At 30.8% G+C, this 20,869-nt stretch overlaps 1 protein-coding gene across 6 annotated transcripts in view; it reads right to left on the reverse strand.

The window, feature by feature from the left end:
• LOC142325302 (SET domain-containing protein SmydA-8-like) overlaps window positions 1-20,869 on the reverse strand; it is a 30,564-nt gene extending 9,695 nt beyond the window's left edge. The window contains exons 1-4 of one of the 6 annotated variants that reach the window (XM_075366885.1): window positions 20,721-20,867; window positions 16,448-16,629; window positions 12,058-12,454; window positions 1,088-1,360 (exon numbers count right to left, since the gene is read on the reverse strand). In XM_075366885.1, the coding sequence (XP_075223000.1) occupies window positions 1,088-1,360; window positions 12,058-12,454; window positions 16,448-16,623 (846 nt within the window). In that variant the 5' untranslated portion in view covers window positions 16,624-16,629; window positions 20,721-20,867. Of the gene's footprint in view, window positions 1-1,087; window positions 1,361-10,988; window positions 11,155-12,057; window positions 12,455-16,447; window positions 16,630-20,594 lie in introns of those variants that run through there. The other 5 variants (XM_075366894.1, XM_075366875.1, XM_075366912.1 and 2 more) reach the window with 5 other exon arrangements.

Below are 20,869 nucleotides of genomic sequence, written 5' to 3' on the forward strand. Positions count from 1 at the left end.
AAAATAAAAATTGATGTTAAGTAAATTTTTTCTAATCACCATTTTCTCAATAACTCAATCACTTTCGATGGTACAGTAAAGAAAGAAAAGACAAATTGTAGGAAATTAATTTTGCAAAGATTTCTTTTTCAAGTTTTTTTTTCTTATAGCTTATTTATAATTAATCATTAAAATTAGCATGAACTCTTTCACAAAGGATCAAAAATTGCAGAAACAGTTTCTGTTTTAGATAAAGAAAAAAATAAAATTCCAAGAATCTTATCTTCTTTAAAAATCTGATAATTTTTCTTATAAAATCAGTAGTATTTGAGATATTTGCATGAAACCCCCACCCGTTCTTTCTATATCTTAAGATATTTATACTAACCTACATCCTAGGGCTCCAGAATCTTAATAAATGAGTAAAACTTCATGTGCCAAATTATTTCCTTTTACAGTGTCAATGGAAACATAGATGTTGTATATGGAAACTATTATGGTAATGTTCCATGTGTTTGGGCTTTATCTTGTTTATGAATAAAAAAATTGAAATTAAATAAAATGTGTTAAAGAATTTTAATCTACTTTTAAAAAATGTGCTTTAAAACTGAATGCTGGTTATTAAACGGTCCTTAAGAAAATCTGTGGCCCACCCCTTTCAGCCAGGATGCTTAAAACAGAATCTAGAATAGATCCAGATCTGGGAGCTTAGAAGCCACAAAGCTTATTACTACACCAACTGATAATCCAGATAATTTAAAATAGGTTTTTATTCATTCATAAAAATAAAGAATAGAATGATTACTTTTATGGATAACTGGAAAAGTAATAAATTCCATAATATTATGATAATTGGCTGAGGGTATCAACAAAAATGAAGGCAATGGAAAATGTGGCAACTACAAAGTTGATAAATTCTTGTGTGAAGTAGATCTTGGTTAGATTAGTTGGTAGTTTTAAAAATAAGTAACTGAATGTAAAATTTTTAATATGAATAGAGTAATTGCAGTGAAGTGTTACATTTATTAAGTAATTTACATAACCAGTTACAAATAAAGATTATATTAATCTGGTCTCTTTCATTGTAATTAACACACAATTTACTTACATGAAGTATATTTGTATAGTTATATGTAATAGACTGGCCAGCAGATATATCTCTCCTAGCTTTAATAGTCATTAAAAAATTGTTATCTACTGCTACTAGACTGTTGGGAAAACAGTCATGAGACATCATAGCTGCCTCCAAAAAAAGAGCTCGGCCTTGACTTTGCATTCCACAACGTACTTCAAAACTATTAACGTCTAAAATACCCATTATTTCTTGAACTTTTTCCTCATCATCTTTGCTCATTGTTATAATTCCCCATTTCTGCAACACCTGGAATGGAAACATGATGTAAGAATCATATATAATGACATATTCTTAAGAATTTTACCTCATTAGTTTTTACCACAGTAGTTTTCACAAATCTATTCAGTTTAAACAGTCTGTAATTTAGTTATTTCTAATGATTCAAGTTTTTCAATTCTGGCATTTCACCCATATTTAAGTGGAGGTGCCACTCAGAATTATAGGAAAATTTCAGTCAGTTACTAGATAAATGCATGTTTAAGCAAAATGGTTTTTATAATGTTTTACTTTTCTTTTTCCTGTTTAGCCTCTGGTAATTACCTTTCAGATAATACTTCAGAGGATGAATGAGGATGATATGTTTGAGTGTAAATGAAGTGTAGTCTTGTACAGTCTCAGTTTGACCATTCCTGAGATGTGTGGTTAACTGAAACCCAACCACCAAAGAACACTGGTATCCACAATCTAGTATTCAAATCCGTGTAAAAATAACTGATTTTACTAGGACTTGAACGCTGGAACTCTCGACTTCCAAATCAGCTGATTTGAGAAGATACGTTCACCACTAGACCAACCCGGTGGGTTGGAGCAGAAACAATTAGACGATGTAAAAGTCACGTCACTCCGACATCTGTGTAGTAGGTGGGAGGTGGGTTTTATAATGTTTTACTAGTACAACAATAAATAATAGTATAAAAAATTGAATCCCTTCAAAAGATTTCCTTCTTTAAATAAATCATAAACAGAATATTGTTTTGAATTATATTCAACAAATTTTAATGAAGATATTTTCTGACTTGCATAAGCTGAGAGAAAATATGTAATTTTTTTTCAGTAACTATATTAATTAAGTCTATTAAAGAGATTACAATAATGCAGAAAAAAAAAGTAGTATATACAAACTTTATTTTTAAACAACTATTTTAATTTTATAGTTTACTGAAGGATAATTCAAGCATCTAAGCAACTATGAATTCTTATGAAAAACTCCCTACAGAGATAAAACAAATATAATTTTTTACTAAAGTAGAAATCTGTAACAAATGAAAACAATTCAATCTGTGAAGAAGGATGCATGCTTTTGAAAAATCATAGGATAATCACAAATTATTATCCAGAAAGATCAACAGATGAGAGAAGTTTGAAACTTATATTAGACTTTCTTGAAGAAGATGTCAAGCAACATTCAAGGAAATATTACAAAGTACCAGAATTCAAGCAATGACCAGTATTTTATATTTTGAAAAACAAGCCATAGTAAAGAAATATTTCAGCTTAATTGATCCCTCACTGCTTGCTTGCAGAAAGAGAAAGAGAATCAACTGGACTTTAAACAAAGATCTATCTATTAATAATATATATAAACTTTGGGAGAGTAGATGAAAAATAAGGTTACTATAGGACTGTAAAAATATACTGCCTAAAATAATATATATCATTGTCACCATCACATGCTCCTGCCCTGAAACAGATCCTTGGTACCATATCCACCTTCAGTCTTCTTTATTTCAAACAAACTTTTGGATTCCTGATATCTCCAATCGTTTCAGGGTAATCAAAATTTTTTTTCTGGCCCTCTTTTTTCACCTTACACTGGTCCTTCTAGAACTTTTTTAATCAACTCTTCTCTGAAGATATATCCTGACCATTCAGCTTTTCTATTCTAATTAAGTGTTTGCACTACTTTCATTATTTCTTAATTTTTCATCTGTCTGTATGCATACTTTCCAAATTTCTCCAGGCATTCTTTTTTATTTTTCTTACTGTCCATGTTTTACATTGTACAGAAGTACTGCCCAAATATAACACTTCACGAACTCAAATTTAAGTCCAACTTTCTAAATAACAGCAGCTTCTTTCTATTAAACAACTTTTCTATTCGTTGGTATTCTAGTTTTTATTTAATTTTAATTTTTCCATTCTCTCTTATCATCATACCTAAGTGATTATACTCTTTCACTTGTTTAATTATTTTTCTTTTTCTTTTTATGTTTGTTAGCATATTATCTCTTGTCATTTTTGTTTTCTTAATATTCATTTTCACTCCATACTTTGTCAAGTCAAGAGTTCCAAGGCTTGAGTCCTTGTAAATGCAGCTGCTTTTATATAGATTTGAATGCTAGACCAGTGTTTTTGGGGTTGGGTTTTAATTAACCACACTTCTCAGGAGGGGTCGTCCTGAGTCTGTTACAGACTACATGTTTACCAGTACATTTACTCTAACACTGCATTATGTCAGCAACTTGTCGTGGCAAGCTAGTAGTGATAATTGCATTTGCCTATATACATGCGCGCGCGCGCACACACACACACACACACACACACACAGAGAGAGAGAGAGAGAGAGAGAGAGAGAGAGAGAGAGAGAGAGAGAGAGAGAGAGAGAGAGAGAGAGAGAGAGAGAGAGAGAGAGAGTGATGGAGGGAGGGAGGGGGGCTGGCAGTAGCTGGAAAATTGGTTGGAGAAAATACAACAAACTTTGGCATAAAATCTTCTAATTTTGAAATCATATGTTAGATATTCTGGTGCTACATCTAGAAATATTATTTATTCATCTGTGTACCTTACACAATTTATTCTCTGTCTTCCTAAGCTGATCCCTTCATTTTCTACTAAGGCAATTTTGATCACATATTCAACATGCATATTAAAATAAGTCAACATACATATTAATAAATATAATTTGTTAAAATGCTCTTGTATATTAAACAGTACCATTAATCCTTGACCTTCATCAAATAATTCAGGTGCATTCTCAATTTTCATACCTATTTTCTGCATTAGGTAAAATTTTTAGTTTTTAATCTTTTCATTTACTCTTTGGCTTTTAAATATTTTCATTAGTTTATCTTATTTATATAGTCAAATACATTTTCCACATATACAAAACATACACTTACATTTTTACTTCTTTCTACATCCTTCTTTCCACTTAATTTTTATTAGTCAGTTGCATGCCTTGTAATACTATTCTTCTTGAATTCATATTGTTCTGAAACCATTTGCACCACTTTTCTCACTCATTTGTTCAGAATTACCAGAAGAACCTTTGTGCTAAATGATAAATTATATAACTTTCCTTTGACATTACATTTAACTTTACCATGTATTTTGAGGATTGGAATCATGGATGTTTTATCAAAGTCTTCTGGCCACATTCCATTGTTAATAACGACTTTGCACAATATCATCACCTTTTGTAATCCTTCTTCAATAATATATTTATCACTCCTATTGACAGCTTATCTTCCACATCTTTTTCATTCTTCAAATGTTTTATTTCTTGTGTAATTTCCAATTTTAGGATTGCTGCTCCAACTTCGTCTTCTTCGATTAGAATGGTCCGTCCATTCCTTTTCTGTGATTAATTTAATGAACTTACTAACTGCGTAAAAAAATGAGTGAAAACCATTTGAAAAGGCTCTTAAAAAATTATCTTCATAAATTTTTACACACAATCAAACAATTTTTGTTTTTAGAAAGTTATAAATTTAAAACTTTGGTTTCATTATTTATTCTCATTTCATTACTTGCAAGTGGTACTTCAGTATCCTGAAATCTGTTCGAAAATTTTAAAAACTTAACTCTAATAATAATCCTTTAATGTCAAAATTTAGCAACCTTTTAAGGAGGAGACAATGTTTGAAAGAATTGAATGGTTGGGTAAGATCTACAAAAAAAAATCTCTAATGGAACACTGTTAACATTGTTTTATTCAGTACTTTATTAATCAGTTCTTTACAAAAATAATATTGATTTTATAAATAATAATAATGGGTTCTTTACCTGGACTGCCAAATGGCTTCTCAAAATCTAAACTGAAATTGTTTAGAACAATATTATTTTTTAGAAAATCATCTCTCTACAACATCAACTTTTTTCAATTATTTTACAAGCTTTGGGAGAACAGAAATGGATCTAAAATTTCTAAACAAGTTTTAAAGACTATTGAACAAGTTTTTACCATCTTTTCTCAAAAAAACATTTATAAATATTTTTATAATATTATCATTATAAATAATAATAATAAATTTAAATAATATATAAATAAATATAATATAATAATAATTATAAATATTGTATCAGATAATATTCCCACGTTTAATGAAATTTTAATGAATACTGTTTACAAATACAACAGCAGAGAAGCTCACAATTTTACTACCCATAAAGAAAGACCATCCCAGCCTGATATGATTTTTCTAACTCCTTGTACAAAGTAAAGGAAGTATTGTGATCACAAAAAATCTCAATTTTTAGATTTCAACAGAAATATCCATTTTGACCATCCCTGAATCCATTTTGACTAGTTTCGGATGTCTATATGTACATATGTATCGAACAATACATATAAAACGATTAGCCGTAGGATGTTGAAATTTTGGATTTAGGACTGTGGTAACACCTAGTTGTGCACCTCCCATTTTGATTGCAATCGACTTGATCAAAAATGTCCCAAAAAGCCCAAAATCCAAACACAATGAATTTTTTACTCTTTCTTAACTGCATTAATTGACAGCCTTCATTGCATCTTTCTTAGCCTTCTGCATCTTTCTTAGCCTTCATTGACTTTTTCTTTGAGTAATAAGAGCTTTTCAATGATATGTCATAAGCGGTACTTATTTTCATTGGTTCCAAAATTATAGCCAAATAAAATTTTAATTAATGAAATATTTGGATCTTACAAGGGGAAGGCACATCACTTCGAATCAGACTTCATCTCCTTTCTTTTTAACTTTTTTTTAAAATTTAAATATATTGATTTATTAATAACCATTAACCTCTGATTGAAAATAAATTTTTATGATAAATAATAATTCAATAATAACAGTAGAAAAAAAATATATGAAAAAATATCAGAAGTTATTAATGAAATAAAATTTTACATTCTTTTTTTAAAAAAAAAAAGTGTGTAATATGTAATTTAATAAGAGTACAAGGAAGTTATGTGGGGTCGACATCAGACTTTTATATTTTTGAATTGCAATACAGTATTTTCCACCTCCTGCTATAGAGCTAAAAAAAGTTATTTATCTATCTGAATGATGAATCAGATTTTTATATTTTAAAAATTATTTATATTTAAGTTAATATTGTTGCAGACTGCTGTGTAGTTTACAAGTTACTTCAGAAACAATGTCTTTAAAAAAAAAGCATTACATACGGTGCATATTTTTACCTAATCAAGTATGAGCTGTCCATCATGAAGTAATTCCATTTTTTGGAGATGAGATTTTGTTTTTGAATTTCAAAATTTTATTATCAACTTCTATACAGCTTTTGAAAAATCAGGTAATAATTTGTTATTGCAGAATACACTTTTATATTTCATTAACTATTCTTTGAATGTGTTTTGATTATAGTTATGGTATTTTTAAATTCTGCAATTTTGCATCCTTCTAAAATAAACAAAAATCAGTTGAATAATTATTTTATTTTATGCACTGCTCACACAAAACAACATTGTAATGTTTCATTGATTTTTTTAGTTTAATTTATGAGAGTAATTTGTAGTACTGAGAGAGAAAATTATCTGTTACGATATCATCACTACAAAAGACAATTCCGAAAATAATTTAGGATGTCATAGAATAGAAAAATGATTAATACTGTATAGATATAGATTATACTGTATATTTTGTATAGATTTCTTTTAACAATAAACTTATTTTGTAAACAGTTGAAAGATTGAATACTTAATGCCAAAATTATTTGAAATTTTGTTATCAAAGAGGAAACATAAAAAACACAATACATAGAAGGTTAGTTAATCCATAATCTAAGTGTTTTAGATGTCAATGCAATCCATGTAGATTCACTTATTTTAATTGTTAATCCACAACAAATTAAAATATCCTTCAGCATGCAAATTTCTGGTATATGTAACATGCAATTTTATTAAAGTCTTTCACTTAAAACTGTTAGATCATAAGAGAGATTTTTATCTAAAGAAAGCTCAAATTTTAGAAAAAAAATTAGTTATTATTACTGGAAAACTGTACTATGTTTAATTAAAGTTGTGATTCAAATACTCACAACAGCAACTCTATTTTTCTTATTATTAAATCAAACAGTGGCCACTTCAGATTTCAAATTCAGTCACTCAAACTATTAATGAAGGGTATTGTATTAAATCCATCGTCAATTATAAAAATGTCATCTGTATACATAGTTAGGTCCCCCCAACCTTTATAGCTTTTATAACAAAATTAGTGTTTTATGTAGAAAACTGCTAAAGGGAACCACAGCAATAGTTAGTATCCAGCCCAGTTAGTAGACTGGCCAAAGCCATTGCATGTGGTGTCCAGTGTTCGATGCGGGTTTGGTGGTCGTGACCACACTTTAACATCTGTGGCGACTTACCAGGCATTCCTGGATACTCTGTTTCCAGATGCTCTGGAAGGTGAAGCAGAAATCAGCGTTAGGACAGGTGAGACACTATTCCATGGCATATGGGCTGTGGAACCCATAGATATGGACTGAGTGGTTTCTCGAATGTTGCTGAGAAAGGCACCAGGGATTGACCAACTTGACCCTATATTTTCTATCATCTGCTGCCATTCATAAGAGAGACGCTTGGCAGACTGTTCTCAGGGTGCCTAAACTGGGGTTGCTTACCGACTTGTTGGAAGGTGGCTTTGGTGAGGGTGCTCTTAAAAACAGGAAAGGATCAAGTGAGGTCAGCAGTTATTGACCCATCAGCCTCTTGTCGATAATCAGCAAGTTGCTTGAAAGGCTGATTGTGGAACGGCTCTGGAAAAGCATCAATATGCTTTTCCAGAGCCGTTCCACAATCAGCCACAATCATTTCTAATTCGAGGCCAGTGTGGCATCATGAAAGGGGTTGGCACTGAGGATTTCATCTTAAATGCTCTTGCCGAGGTGGAAACCACTGGCTGCAAATAGTACGTAATTACTTGTCGATCGCACGGCTCTGTTTAAGGATGCGCACCTAGTTGTGGAAAAATCCGTCTCCAGGGGAATCCTGCAGGGCTCCGTTCTTGGTCCCTTGCTGTGGAACCTGGTATTCAACGGATTTTTGGAACTGACAATCCCGGAAGGGGTCACGGCCCAGGCTTCTCCTGCTTAGTTTGTCTCCTGTTAGTTCGTGGTAATTCACGACCACAGCTAGAAGACTGAGCGCAGGCGGCTTATTCAAAATTTAAGGATTTCTGTCCCCAAGGCGAAATTTATGTTTCTCAAGCGTGCAGACAAATTATCAGACAGTCATAACCCCCGTATTAAGTATAAAGGCTGTGTAATCAGTCGAAATCGAGTTCATAAGTACCTAGGTGTTTTGTTTCATGAGAAGTTTCTGTTTAGCAACCTCATTAGGCAAGTAGCGGCGGACGCCGTCTCTGTGATGCACAAGCTTAGGAGGATTGCTCGAGAGGATTACGGACTGTCAGGCCATCATTTTACATGGTGTACCGAGGTGTCTTCGAAAGTATGACCTCTTACGCGGCGTCAGTTTGGGCGCATAGGTTGGAAAGAACTCGAGCACTTATTAAAAATTTAAGGAATGCCCAGCACAGAGTCTTAATTGTATGCACTGGTGTTTTTAAAACAACCTCCAACAAGGCTACCACTGTCTTGGGAAAGGCTCTCCCAATCGATTTAGTGGTGAAAGTTCGGACGGTGATATGGAAATTGCGAAGAGGCAGGGAGGCCGAGGTACTTGGGATGCAGTTTTGAGCCGGACCTGTACCGCAGTGGAACGGTGATCTCAATGCACTGATTCTAAATTTCGAACAGTTGCCCATCTCCCGCCTGCAGAGGAGCCTTTATAGCCTCGCGATGGAAGCATGGCAGCAAAAATGGCATGCCACGACAAAGGGAAGGTCCTTATATAGATTTATACAGAATCTGGAGGGATGGTATGCCTCTCCATCGTTTTTAAGAGCAATGGGAGCCCGAGTGCTACCGTTGTAAATTTAAATTTTCAATGATGTAAATTTAAACCATGTTTTGGTTTAAATCATGTAAATTAACACCCACCATGTAAACTGGTTGATGTCTCACACAAACAGCTGATGAGCTGTGTGTCTGCAGGGAGGTCCAGTCGAACGAACACGTGATGTTCGATTGCCCAGCTCTTGGGAGGGCCAGAACTCAGGCCACCCTAGAACTTAGAGGTCAAGGGGAAAATTGGCCACTCACAAGTGGCAAGTCAATGTGGCAAGAGCCGCACTGTCGAACCGTGTGGGAGTTCCTTGATGCAGTTGGTTTGTTCAACCGACATCAGTAATTTGCCTAAGGGAAAAGACTCCTACCGCGCTGCTGTAGGAAGCTAACCAAGAGATATGGCTGGCTACCAGCCAGATTAAGGCTCAAGCGCTTTAATGGTGGACAGGCACTTGCTGGCATTCAGCGGCCTAGGCGTGGCAGTGAATTGCTATCTTTGACGAGATAAATTTAATTATTGATAGTCATATATGTTTTAGTAGTTGATGGGGTGTGCCTACCCATTTTAGTGATATATGACAAGTGGGCAGTGGGACACACAAGCAAGTGGTGTATGGTACCACGCTTATTCCACTCACTCTTTTAGGTTAGCTCTAGGAGCTAGTTAGGACATTGGTCGCTAAACTGTTTCGTAGCTCAGTAGCTGTTTGTGGCACAGAGATTCAGTCTTATGCTTTAGGGTGACCAAATGGGGTGATGGCAAGATAAATGCCAAGCAGACCAATCTAGTTAGTATCATTCACTGCCTTTTCAATTTTGCCTAGGGTTTTTTGAAAACCTTTTCTGAGTTCAATTATTTTAATAGAGAGAATAATTTTGTTGACCCAAAAGACAAAACTTATGTGATGAATTTAAGTTTTAAGGAGCTGCTTTGACAGAAGTAATGTCAGCTAACACTAATCTTTGGTTTTCAGAAAAATCACTAAAAATGCCATCAATTGTAAGAATAACTCCTCCAGTGGTTTCATCGTGCAGTCCACACTATAAGAATCTGTTTCAGTCAGACTACTAAGAAGATTAGTTTTACAATATTGCCCTTTAGATCATTCATTAGGACTTACAAATAATCTACTATGTTGAGACTCAGTAGATGGCCAATCAATATATTTTTCCGAGATACTGTCTAAAAACTGGGTTACTAGAATTCACTTTGCCCCTATATGTAAGCCAAAAAACATGTAACTCCTGTGTTACATGCCCAGGTTCATCAACCGATCAATGATCTCATGCAACTGGCATTAGCATTGCTAGTTATAATTTTTTTATGTCTATGTCTATTTACCACATTGTCATGAGATGAACCATATCTCTATGAAATGATGGTAAGTATAGCAAGAGTCAATTCAAGTTTTAAAAACAATTTTAATAATGTTACAATGTATGTAATAACAATTGTATCCTGTTCTCATTATCCCTCTATTCCATTTGTTTCAACAATGTAAATTTATTTTAAAAAACTATCATATATGGAGGCTAAATTAGTATAAAAACAATGAATAAAAAATTGCATATATTACTGGTATTGTATTTTTAAGATGTTAACCTACGTTTTTTATGGTGGTAAACTCTGAGCATCTTACAGTTGTACATTTTGTATTGTATCATTTGAATCAACCAGATTATAATTCTTTTATATTGTTCAAACTGTGTATGTTCTATTTGTAGAATATTTTTTCTTTCTGATACTCACTGATTCTCTTAAATCTTTAGTTCTATTTAAAGTTCTTATTGTTGCCATTTAAAATTAGAATAATTTTCTCTCGCCCATTTTCATAGTGAAGTGGTAGCATCCTCTCCTGCCTTTCATCCAAAAAGTGCTGGGTTCAAATATTAATCAGGTCTGGCATTTCTATATGCTAAAAAAGTGATTATGATTAGGTATTGCCCTGTTGAATAAATTAACTCAATGATATTTAGTATATCATGATATACAGACACAAAAATGGAATAATAAGTCCATTATGAAGTTTTAGAAAAAAATGGTTCATTTCAATTCATATTATCATGCATTTCTAATGAAATTTACAGACACAAATACTTGTACACACAACAGAAATATTTCTATTTTTTTCTACTAGTTTTCAAAGAAAAATCTTTAAAGTACATTTAAATGAAGTAATTAAGTAGGATGATATTCAAAGAAGTAAAGTAATAACTGATATAAAAAAAGTGTTCCTTAAATATTTATTTTTGCTTTTATGTTACTACTTTTATTTAGCTTATTTGTGTTAGTTCTAATTTTGTGATAAATAAACTTTACTCTGTAATTGAAAACAGTAGTTGTGCTTATGAAACGCTATAATGTCAAAATAAGCAAACTATTTTAAACGTAATTCTATTAACTGTTTTACTAAACAAAGTATTCATATTTTCCCTTCATTTTAATTTGTTTTATTTATCTATTTATTTAATTTATATATCTATGGATGTTTCATTTGTGTATTTTTTAAGTTACAAAAATAATTTGTTAGAAGTGTCACATCCAGTAGTTCTAATAATAGTAGCTGTGTTCATAAACATCATGCATACATGCGCACATTTTGGTATACGTATCAAATACCATATACTACATTTTGGTATAATACAGTGTCATTCTCTTAATAAATATTTAAAAATTCAATTATTTAGAAACACGATACAACTACACTCATATTTGATCTTCAATATTCACTAACATTCTCATAGGCTAGAAGTATCTACTTTCAGCTTGGAAATATATTTAACACAAACAGAATAATCAAACATTAAATAAGAATTACTTGAACTATATTTCTGTGATGAAGACTCCATATTTGTGTATCTCTTCGTTTCTCAATATGTGATTCAAGATTAAAGAAGTGCGACCAATTATTCTCTGGATTCCTTAAATGTAAAATGCATCTCAGAGGAAGAATAAGTTTACTTGTAAGAAAATTGTTACTGTTTAATTTTGCTGATATCTTCTTATAGGTTTTACATTCAAGATTAGAATGAAATTTCCCACTACAGTCAGGCCTACAGATTAGAGCTACATTACATATTTGACAAATGGTTCCAGGAATACTTCCACAAGAAAAACAAATTGGAACAGAGCTCTCTTCTCCTGGGCCAAATACAAGTGGTTCTTCTTGAAAGATTATCTCTCCTTGTTTTATATTTCTTGATGCCACAATAAATCTAAAAAATATATATATATAAATAACATAAATTATAATCAATAATGATTTTATAGTATTTATTAAACTTCTTGAGTTTGATTTGCCAGTCATTATAACAAATAAAAACACTTGTATAAATTTTCAAAATTGACACTTTATTTTAACAGATGGAACTGTTATGGGAAACCTGTCATCGGGATTTTTGGCTAACTTCTTCATTAATTACATTGAGAATACTGCTAAAAATAAATTTCAATATTTTTCATGTTTTTTTTTTTGGAAAAGATACGTAGGCATTCTAGCAATATCTGATACACAGTATAACCTGGAAAACTTCATACAAAAAATCTACAAATTTATGTTCTACAATAAAGTTTACACACAAAATAGAAAACAATGGAACACTTCCGTTTCTGGATTTATTAATAATTAGACGTAATGGAAAATTTAAATATAACATTTACAGAAAGAAAACTCGTGTTGTAAGATATATCACTGGTAACTTGTTTTATAATCCACAACACAAAAAAGCTGCATTCAAAGTAGTGGTCCACCAACTTAACACTATACCACTTGAAGAGGATGCTTATAACAAAGAACGTGAGCATATCAAATATGTGGCAATGGTCAATGGATATAATTCTCAACATAAACAAGAAATTTCCAAAAAAACAATTGAAAAAGAGTAAAACATTCCAACCAACAGACGACGACCAACAAGGAAAGAAATGGATTAAAATAACACATCATCCATCTTTCAGCAATAGAATCAAAAGTATTTTTAAAAAACATAATTTTAATGTAACAATTAAAGATGGTTATCGGAAACGCAAAAGATATTATAGAGAAAGAAGATAAGTCTGGCATTTATGAAATAATGTGTATAGAATGCTCCACAGGGAAGAAATACATAGGACAAACTAAAAGAAGATTAAACACTATAATAAACGAACAAAATATACATAAAGAACAGACAGATGGATAAGTTGGCAATAGCCAAACATATTTTAGAAACTAGTCACAGTTTCAATTCAACAACTGTAAAATTATTGAAAAATGTCCATAATCACAAAGTTCTTTCACAACTTTCATAACCCATTCTACTCATGAAAATGAAAAAGTTCATGTAAAATATGTCCTAAAATGCTTATTTTGCAGATTACAGCTAGTGAAAGATTTCGCTCAGATTTCAGCTACCCCAATGAAATCAGGTCGTACTGAAATTTTTAGGACATTAATGAAGGGGCAGAATTAGTGATTTCTTATGTTTTAACCTGATAAAATTGAATAAAATAGGTCTCAGAAACGGTATCTGTAGTAGTTTTTAAGAAATCTGGGGTGAAAACCAATAAAAAGGAGTAAAACATGGTTTTTTTATGTTTGACGTACAACTCCAATAGACAATAGAAAAAAAAGTTTAAATGGGTAAAAACACATAACACTTTTAAATAAAACTAGTAGAGAATTTAATTCTGATTAAAAGTAGTGTAAGATAAGTTGAATAAAACAAAGAAAGGTTAGAAAAATTTGAGTTTTATTTAGAAACAATATGCTAAACCAAAGTGCATTATATGTACCAGTTTATAATAAATGTTCAAAAATCAGACCACCATTTTCAACACATTTCTTGGCACGCTTCTGTATTGCTTTTGCTGCTCTTTTTAGTTCTTCAGGGCTGTCTTAAGTTACTCAGCCACATCCATAATGTGGACAACTTTATCGGCAAAATGAATGCTGCCTCGTGGATTCTCCGCCAGGATTCTCATGAGGAATTAATTCCTTACAAGTATGTATTTTTTTTTCATACAACATTTTGTATCCATCCCGACACAAAAATCGAAAGGTCTTCATGTGATCTGATCTTGCACTTTGAAGAAAGTGCAAGTAGACCTCAACATTTAAGCAGTCAGGTAATACAAATTGTCCTAACAGCTGATTGTGAAGAAGGCCGCATCATTTATTGATGTTAAATCAGTGTTGAAAATTGCCTTCTACCATTTCATAAGGATTTACTTCTGCCCATGTATGCTCATTGCATAAGTTGTTGATGACATCTCAAGTGAAATTTGCCTCGTCAGTAAACAAAACATACTTGTATAGTTGTTGATTTCTATACTACCAGTTACAGAACTCCAAACAAAGCAGACTATCTCCTGGGTGTAGATGTTAAACTGACTGTTTATGATGAGAATAAACCTTGTTTTGTTTAAGTGTTCTCCAAGCTATCGAATGCTACGATCTGCTTAGAAATACGTTGTGTACTGACACCTGGACTGTCCATCAATAATAATTTTATAAATAACAGTTTGTGTGGATAGATCGTTCATAACTGGTAGGAATACTAAGTGTCAATGTGTTTCCTGAAGATTGTAAAAAGTCATGCTAATTTTTTTGGGATCTGGAATCCTGCGACTTTGATCAGGTCAAAAACCATATGAAATAGCTAATTCTGCCCCTTAATTAACGTCCTAAAAATTTCAGTACAACTTCATTTCACTGGTGTAGCTGAAATCTTTCACTTGCAAACAAAGTATTTTAGGACACATTTTATATGAACTTTTCCATTATTTTCAAGAGCGAGAAGAGGTTATGAAAATCCTGGAAGAGCTTTGCCATACTATGAATATTAGCAAATTAATTCAACTTAGCATACTAATCTAGATAAAAATTACAAAGTAGATCCTTCTAAGAATCACTTTTGTGATAATCCTGTTAAGTTTCTAACTATAATCATTTGATTAGATCATTTAGATTGCATAAACTGGTAATTCCTTTATTAATGTGAATACTGATACTGGTAACCAGAATCAAATATCATAAACTGATCATGAAAAAAGCATGATTAGTTTATTGTCTCTGATAAGCTGAAGTATGTTTTAAAAAATTATGAAATGACTGAAATATTATTTCATGTTTTTATGAATAATTATTACCAATAATCTGAATAAATAATTGGTTAACAATAATTGATTACAAATTATGTAAAACTTTTTTTTTAACATTTATTTCAAATCAAAAGGGTTATATTTTAACAAGCTTTATTTATAATCTTATTAATCTTGGTATACTTATGAGAGTACTTTTTAGCTTTTGCTACTTAATAAATAATTTGTATTAACTAATAATATTTAATCACAATTAAAGGATAAAAGTCTGGCCGGGACAAGATAAGAAACATTGTTTGCATCATCTTGATATTTTTAGAGCATGTACATTATAACCTCAATACAAAATTTTTTATCAAAATTTTCACACTTCTTGTATATTTTTACCAACTTTTTGAAGAAAAGTATGACATTACTTTCAGTCTCGTAATGGGAGTCAGCGTGAAAATGAATTTTGTTTAAATTTTAAGCTTTTTTATATACAGGCAGAGATATAAAATGTTGTGGGTTGAAAATCTGTAAAACTACTGAATCAATTTCATTGAAATTTAGATATGTTGTATAGTGTATATTAAGTTGTGCATGTTAGAAAATTTTATGAAGATTGGTTGAGTTCTTGAGTTATACTCAATTTAAAGTCAAAAAAATTTGGTAAGGGCAAGTTGGAAGTATGATTGATGCTGCAAGTTGAAATGTTGACATTTCTTTATCTGTAGTATCTATTGTTAGTAATATTTTTATTTATTTATTTATTATAATGTAGTGTGTTTTTAACTATTTTTTATAGATCAAAAAATAAATGTAAAATTAATTAAAAAATAATTGTAAAATTTTAGACTATAATGAGTTGATAATTTTTCAAAAGGAAACAAAAAAAAAGAAAAATCTGTCTTCTTGCGCAAGAATCTTTTACAATATATATATATTTTTGTTAAATATTTTGCAGTGGACTTGAATTACCATACAGTTCAATAAAATTATTTTTAAGTGCACCATTTACTAATAAAACACAATTATAGCATTATAATTGGTGGCTATATACATTTGACATTAAGGGAATGATGAATAGAATAAATTAATCTTAAATATTTTTTAAAAAAATTTGTATTAAAAGAGTTAAAACTTACCTCCCAAATACTTCATTTTTTGAAATAATATAAGATTTACAAAGTGGTTTATGAACAGAACTATGTTCCTTCATATGTTGCAATGAGCAGTACTGAACTACACCACAACCAGAGCAATTAATTTGACCTTTTAGCTTACATAAAACACAGTTACCATTTGTTTCAGAATTCAGCATTTTTAACTAATAAAAGATAAAATAATTATTATTGTTTGCAGTAATCATAAATAATTTATATTAAATAATCTTGGGAAGGAACTTATAAAGATAAAAAAATTGTAAATCAGCAGGTTTTCTGGCTACAAAAAATGTATAAATTTTTATCATGATCCAGAAAACACTTAACATATTCAAGTTCTAGTAGTTGTATAAGTAATGGTCACCAAATCAATTTCAGAAATATTAGTAAGATCTGCTGGATATAGGTATGAACTCATAATTTTATTTTATTTCTATTTTGTGAAGGTATGCCAAACATTCCTAACACCCATCAACAGTTTATACCTCAAATTAACAGTTCCCAAAGATTATTAACACAAAAACTTAGCTTCTAGACTTTACTATATCCAAAACAGAATCAAGCACACTTTCAAAATATGTAGAAAGCCCAAGATTACTGCTGAGACATTTATCCATAACACATCTAATTGTTCCACATTACATGTAAAAGCAGCTTTTTCACATGTGTATACATGCCATGGTTTTTTATAAACATAAAATACTTCAGCAAACATTTACATTAAAGAACTCAATGAATTCATTTGTGTTATGAATTAATATAAATTAATTACTAAAATTAATGTAACACAATTAATAAATGTTAATGACTGACTACATATCTACACTTACAATTCAAAATAACATAAAAAATATACCAAGGTATATTTCCAGTCTCTAAAGCCTGGAAATATATTTGCTAACATACATCCACCAACAGACATATAAATTACTAAGACTTCAAGAAAACCATGTACTATATTGCTTTTAAAACCATAAATAAAATGGTCAAGATAAGAGGCTTGGCTGATGATAAATTTTCCACACTAGCATGCTACATGGAGACAAAAGGTACCATCTAGTTGGGCATGGCAGCACAAGATAGCTTAAATCCCCCTCTTCAAACCTGCAATAATCCATTGAAATCCATTTACGTCTATTTTCAGTAGCAGTTAAAATGGAGTCGAGTATGGCCAATATGTCAACACAGTTAAAATAGCACACAGTGCTCGAATTTTTAACAGCAAAAAATGTGAGTCCTATGAATATATTTCATTGTTTAAAAGCTGTTTACGGTAGTGAAACCGTTGATAGGAGTACTGTGAATAGGTGGGCATTAAAATTTCACGAATGTGAAGCTGGTAAAGCGATAATTGAGGACACACCTTGCAGCAGATGACCAGTTTCTGTGACTGTTGAGAAACATTGAAAGGAGATGGACGATATGCTTCAAAGTAAATGGCGAATTACCAGTAATGCATCACTATTCAGTTAGGCATATCTAAAGAACGGAGTAGGCCATCTTATCAAGCAATTAGGTTACCATAAACTCTGTGACGATGGGTACCACCCAAACTGATGGATGACTTTTCGCAAGCTGAAGTTTGCGCTTATTCTGCATACTCGACAAATTTGGCTCCGTGCGACTTCCACTTATCTCAGAGATAATCTCAAAAAGAGAGATCTCAAAGGTAATCATTGTACCACCAATGAGGTGACAGAAGCTGTGGCCACTTGGATCCGAGAAAGACTGCCAGAATTTTTCAGTGACGGATTGCAAAAACTTGTCACAAGTTGGGAAAAGTGTATCCGTGTAAACAGAGATTATATTGAAAAATAAATACTGCATTTTATAACTAAGATATTGTACTTTTATTCTTTTTCTGTTTCATTCCAATATCTCTTTTCATTCCAATGCTACACATATATTTGCAAAATTTATCAGCCGAGCCTCATAATTTGACAAACTTGCTGACAAACTTAAAAAAAAAACTTAATTTGACAAACTTGCTGTTAGTATGAATCCATACTAACAGAGTAACACAATGATTCAAAAGTGTACAGACTATACTAAACATAAAATGTTATACTACAAGTATAAATTAATGTTTATTACAAATGGTCTACCCACTGGAGTAGATCAAATACACATTTACAAATACAAAGAACAAATAAAAATGTATCTGAAAAAGTTATAGTCCAAAGCATGGGCTAAAATAAAAGCACACAAAGTGAAACAGGAAATATTTTTTATACAGATAAGTACATAAAGTGATACACATAAAAATGAATTAAATACATCAATTTAATGACCTCATAGTAATAGGACATTTATACAAAGACCATAACCATAACATGCAAAGTTCACCTGCAGAATGTGACCTGTGTTTCACCAGTGTGGACCATGATCTCAATGCACTTGAACATTATGAAATTTATATACTACTTTAGAAAAAATAAGATTAAACAAATAACAGTTACCAAATATACCATTCAACAACATAAGTATCAGTTTCATAACCACTTTAAAGCTGGTGCCAGAAACACCATGGACATGTTTAACAACACTGACAAAACAGTTAAAAGTACTTTACTCTGAAAAAATCTTCTAAATATGAAAATATGTTTTATTTTAAAATAGTTCCATTTTCAATGCCTGTGTAGGATATTGGTTGTTAGGTAGAAAGAACATAAAAGAAGAAATTCAAGATTTAATAGATCTATGTAAATGTTTCTAACTCTAAATTACATAATAAAATCAGCAAAATGTCATTTAACTTTAAATGATGTTAGTTGCAAGTGTCAGGCTACTGTTTAGTTGAAAGAATTTTAATGGTTTTAATAATGTTGTAGCTTAGTAAAGATTGCATTCAATTACATGTGTAGAATTACATTTTTCCTCATTTTAGTTTCTAACTAAATTTTACTGATAAATAATTACAAATTTATTATTAAAAATAATTAATTAAACTAGAATATATTACAAGCAAAAAAAAAAAACAACTAATAATAAAGAATTTTCATTTGCAGATATTTGAAAAAACCTTTATGCAGTACTAAGTTTACAAACTCACATACACTCCCTCAAAATCTATCAAAATATTTAGAAAATTAAATATGTAAATATATGAATTCTTATACATGCAAATGTATGCATACAGTGACTAATTAAATTTTCATAACATTATTTGTTATGCATGTCAATATAAAAAAAAACATATTTGTTTCAAGAATATTGAAGAAAACAGTTTTATTGTAAATTCTAACTACATGATCATTAAACTATTTTATTTAATTCAATCAACCCTTATGTTACCTTAATGATTTTCTTTATTCATCTAACTTAAATTTAAGGAGTATAAAATAGTCTGCTGAATTACATCAAGTACAACATTAAGTTTTTATCAGACCAAGTTAGAAAAACAAAAGATTTCTTGGATGTGTATTATCCAATTTAAGGGCATAAATTCATTCTTGCTGATATTTTTGTAATTACATTTAGATCTCTGAGACATTTAGTAGATTATCTAGAAGAAAGTAATTATAAGAAGGAAAATTCAACTCAAGAACAAAAAAAAGTCCTCATATGTCAGTGACAACAGGGAATGTACAGAGTAAGAATACCCAAAAGTAAGCAAACATAATTAGTTAACAAATATGTAAGATAGAACATTCAATTGTCCACACATGACAAAAGTCAGATAACTACTCACACTAAATATACCTAAGTATTATTAATTGGTAAAATAAAAAACTTTAGGGTGCAGATAGTATTGTAATCAACTATATTTCACCAGTTAATGTTAATAACCTTAATTTTTCCTTTGGTTCAAATTTTTGACCAGGGAAAGATTTCAACTTCTTTTTAATTTTGACTTTATAAATCTCTTTATTACGTATCAACAGATTAATTTCTGTAGTAATATTAGTTATTTTGTAAATAAAAGTAAAAAATTATTTTTTGGAAACTAGCAACATTTTGCTTCACCGAAGTTCAGTTTTCATTTCATAGTTCAATGAGAAATTTATAATCTTTTTTTTTGTAATCAAATTTATTTATTTTTTGTAAAAAAAGGCTAATGTAAAACTGCAACAATTAAGAATATTAATGCCATTAATATTTGATATATACATAACTGTTACATACTTACCATATTTACATATAAACTTAGCCAATAAAGTACCTACAATCCATATAAATAAACTACAAAAAAAATATATACGTGTGTGTGTATTTTAAAAAAACTATTAAATGTATACCCATCAAATAAACTCACATTACAACTTAAGCTTAACTAGCACGTGATATCAGGAAAATATTTTTGAACACAGATATGCACATAAATTCATGAATCCAATATACTTCACAAAACTGTGAACAGTTAGTGCACTATTTTTGTCCTCACCACTCTCCAAGTGTGATAAT

The sequence above is a fragment of the Lycorma delicatula genome, chromosome 1 (genome assembly GCF_047948215.1).
Source record: "Lycorma delicatula isolate Av1 chromosome 1, ASM4794821v1, whole genome shotgun sequence".
In the NCBI taxonomy this organism is placed as follows: domain Eukaryota; kingdom Metazoa; phylum Arthropoda; class Insecta; order Hemiptera; family Fulgoridae; genus Lycorma; species Lycorma delicatula.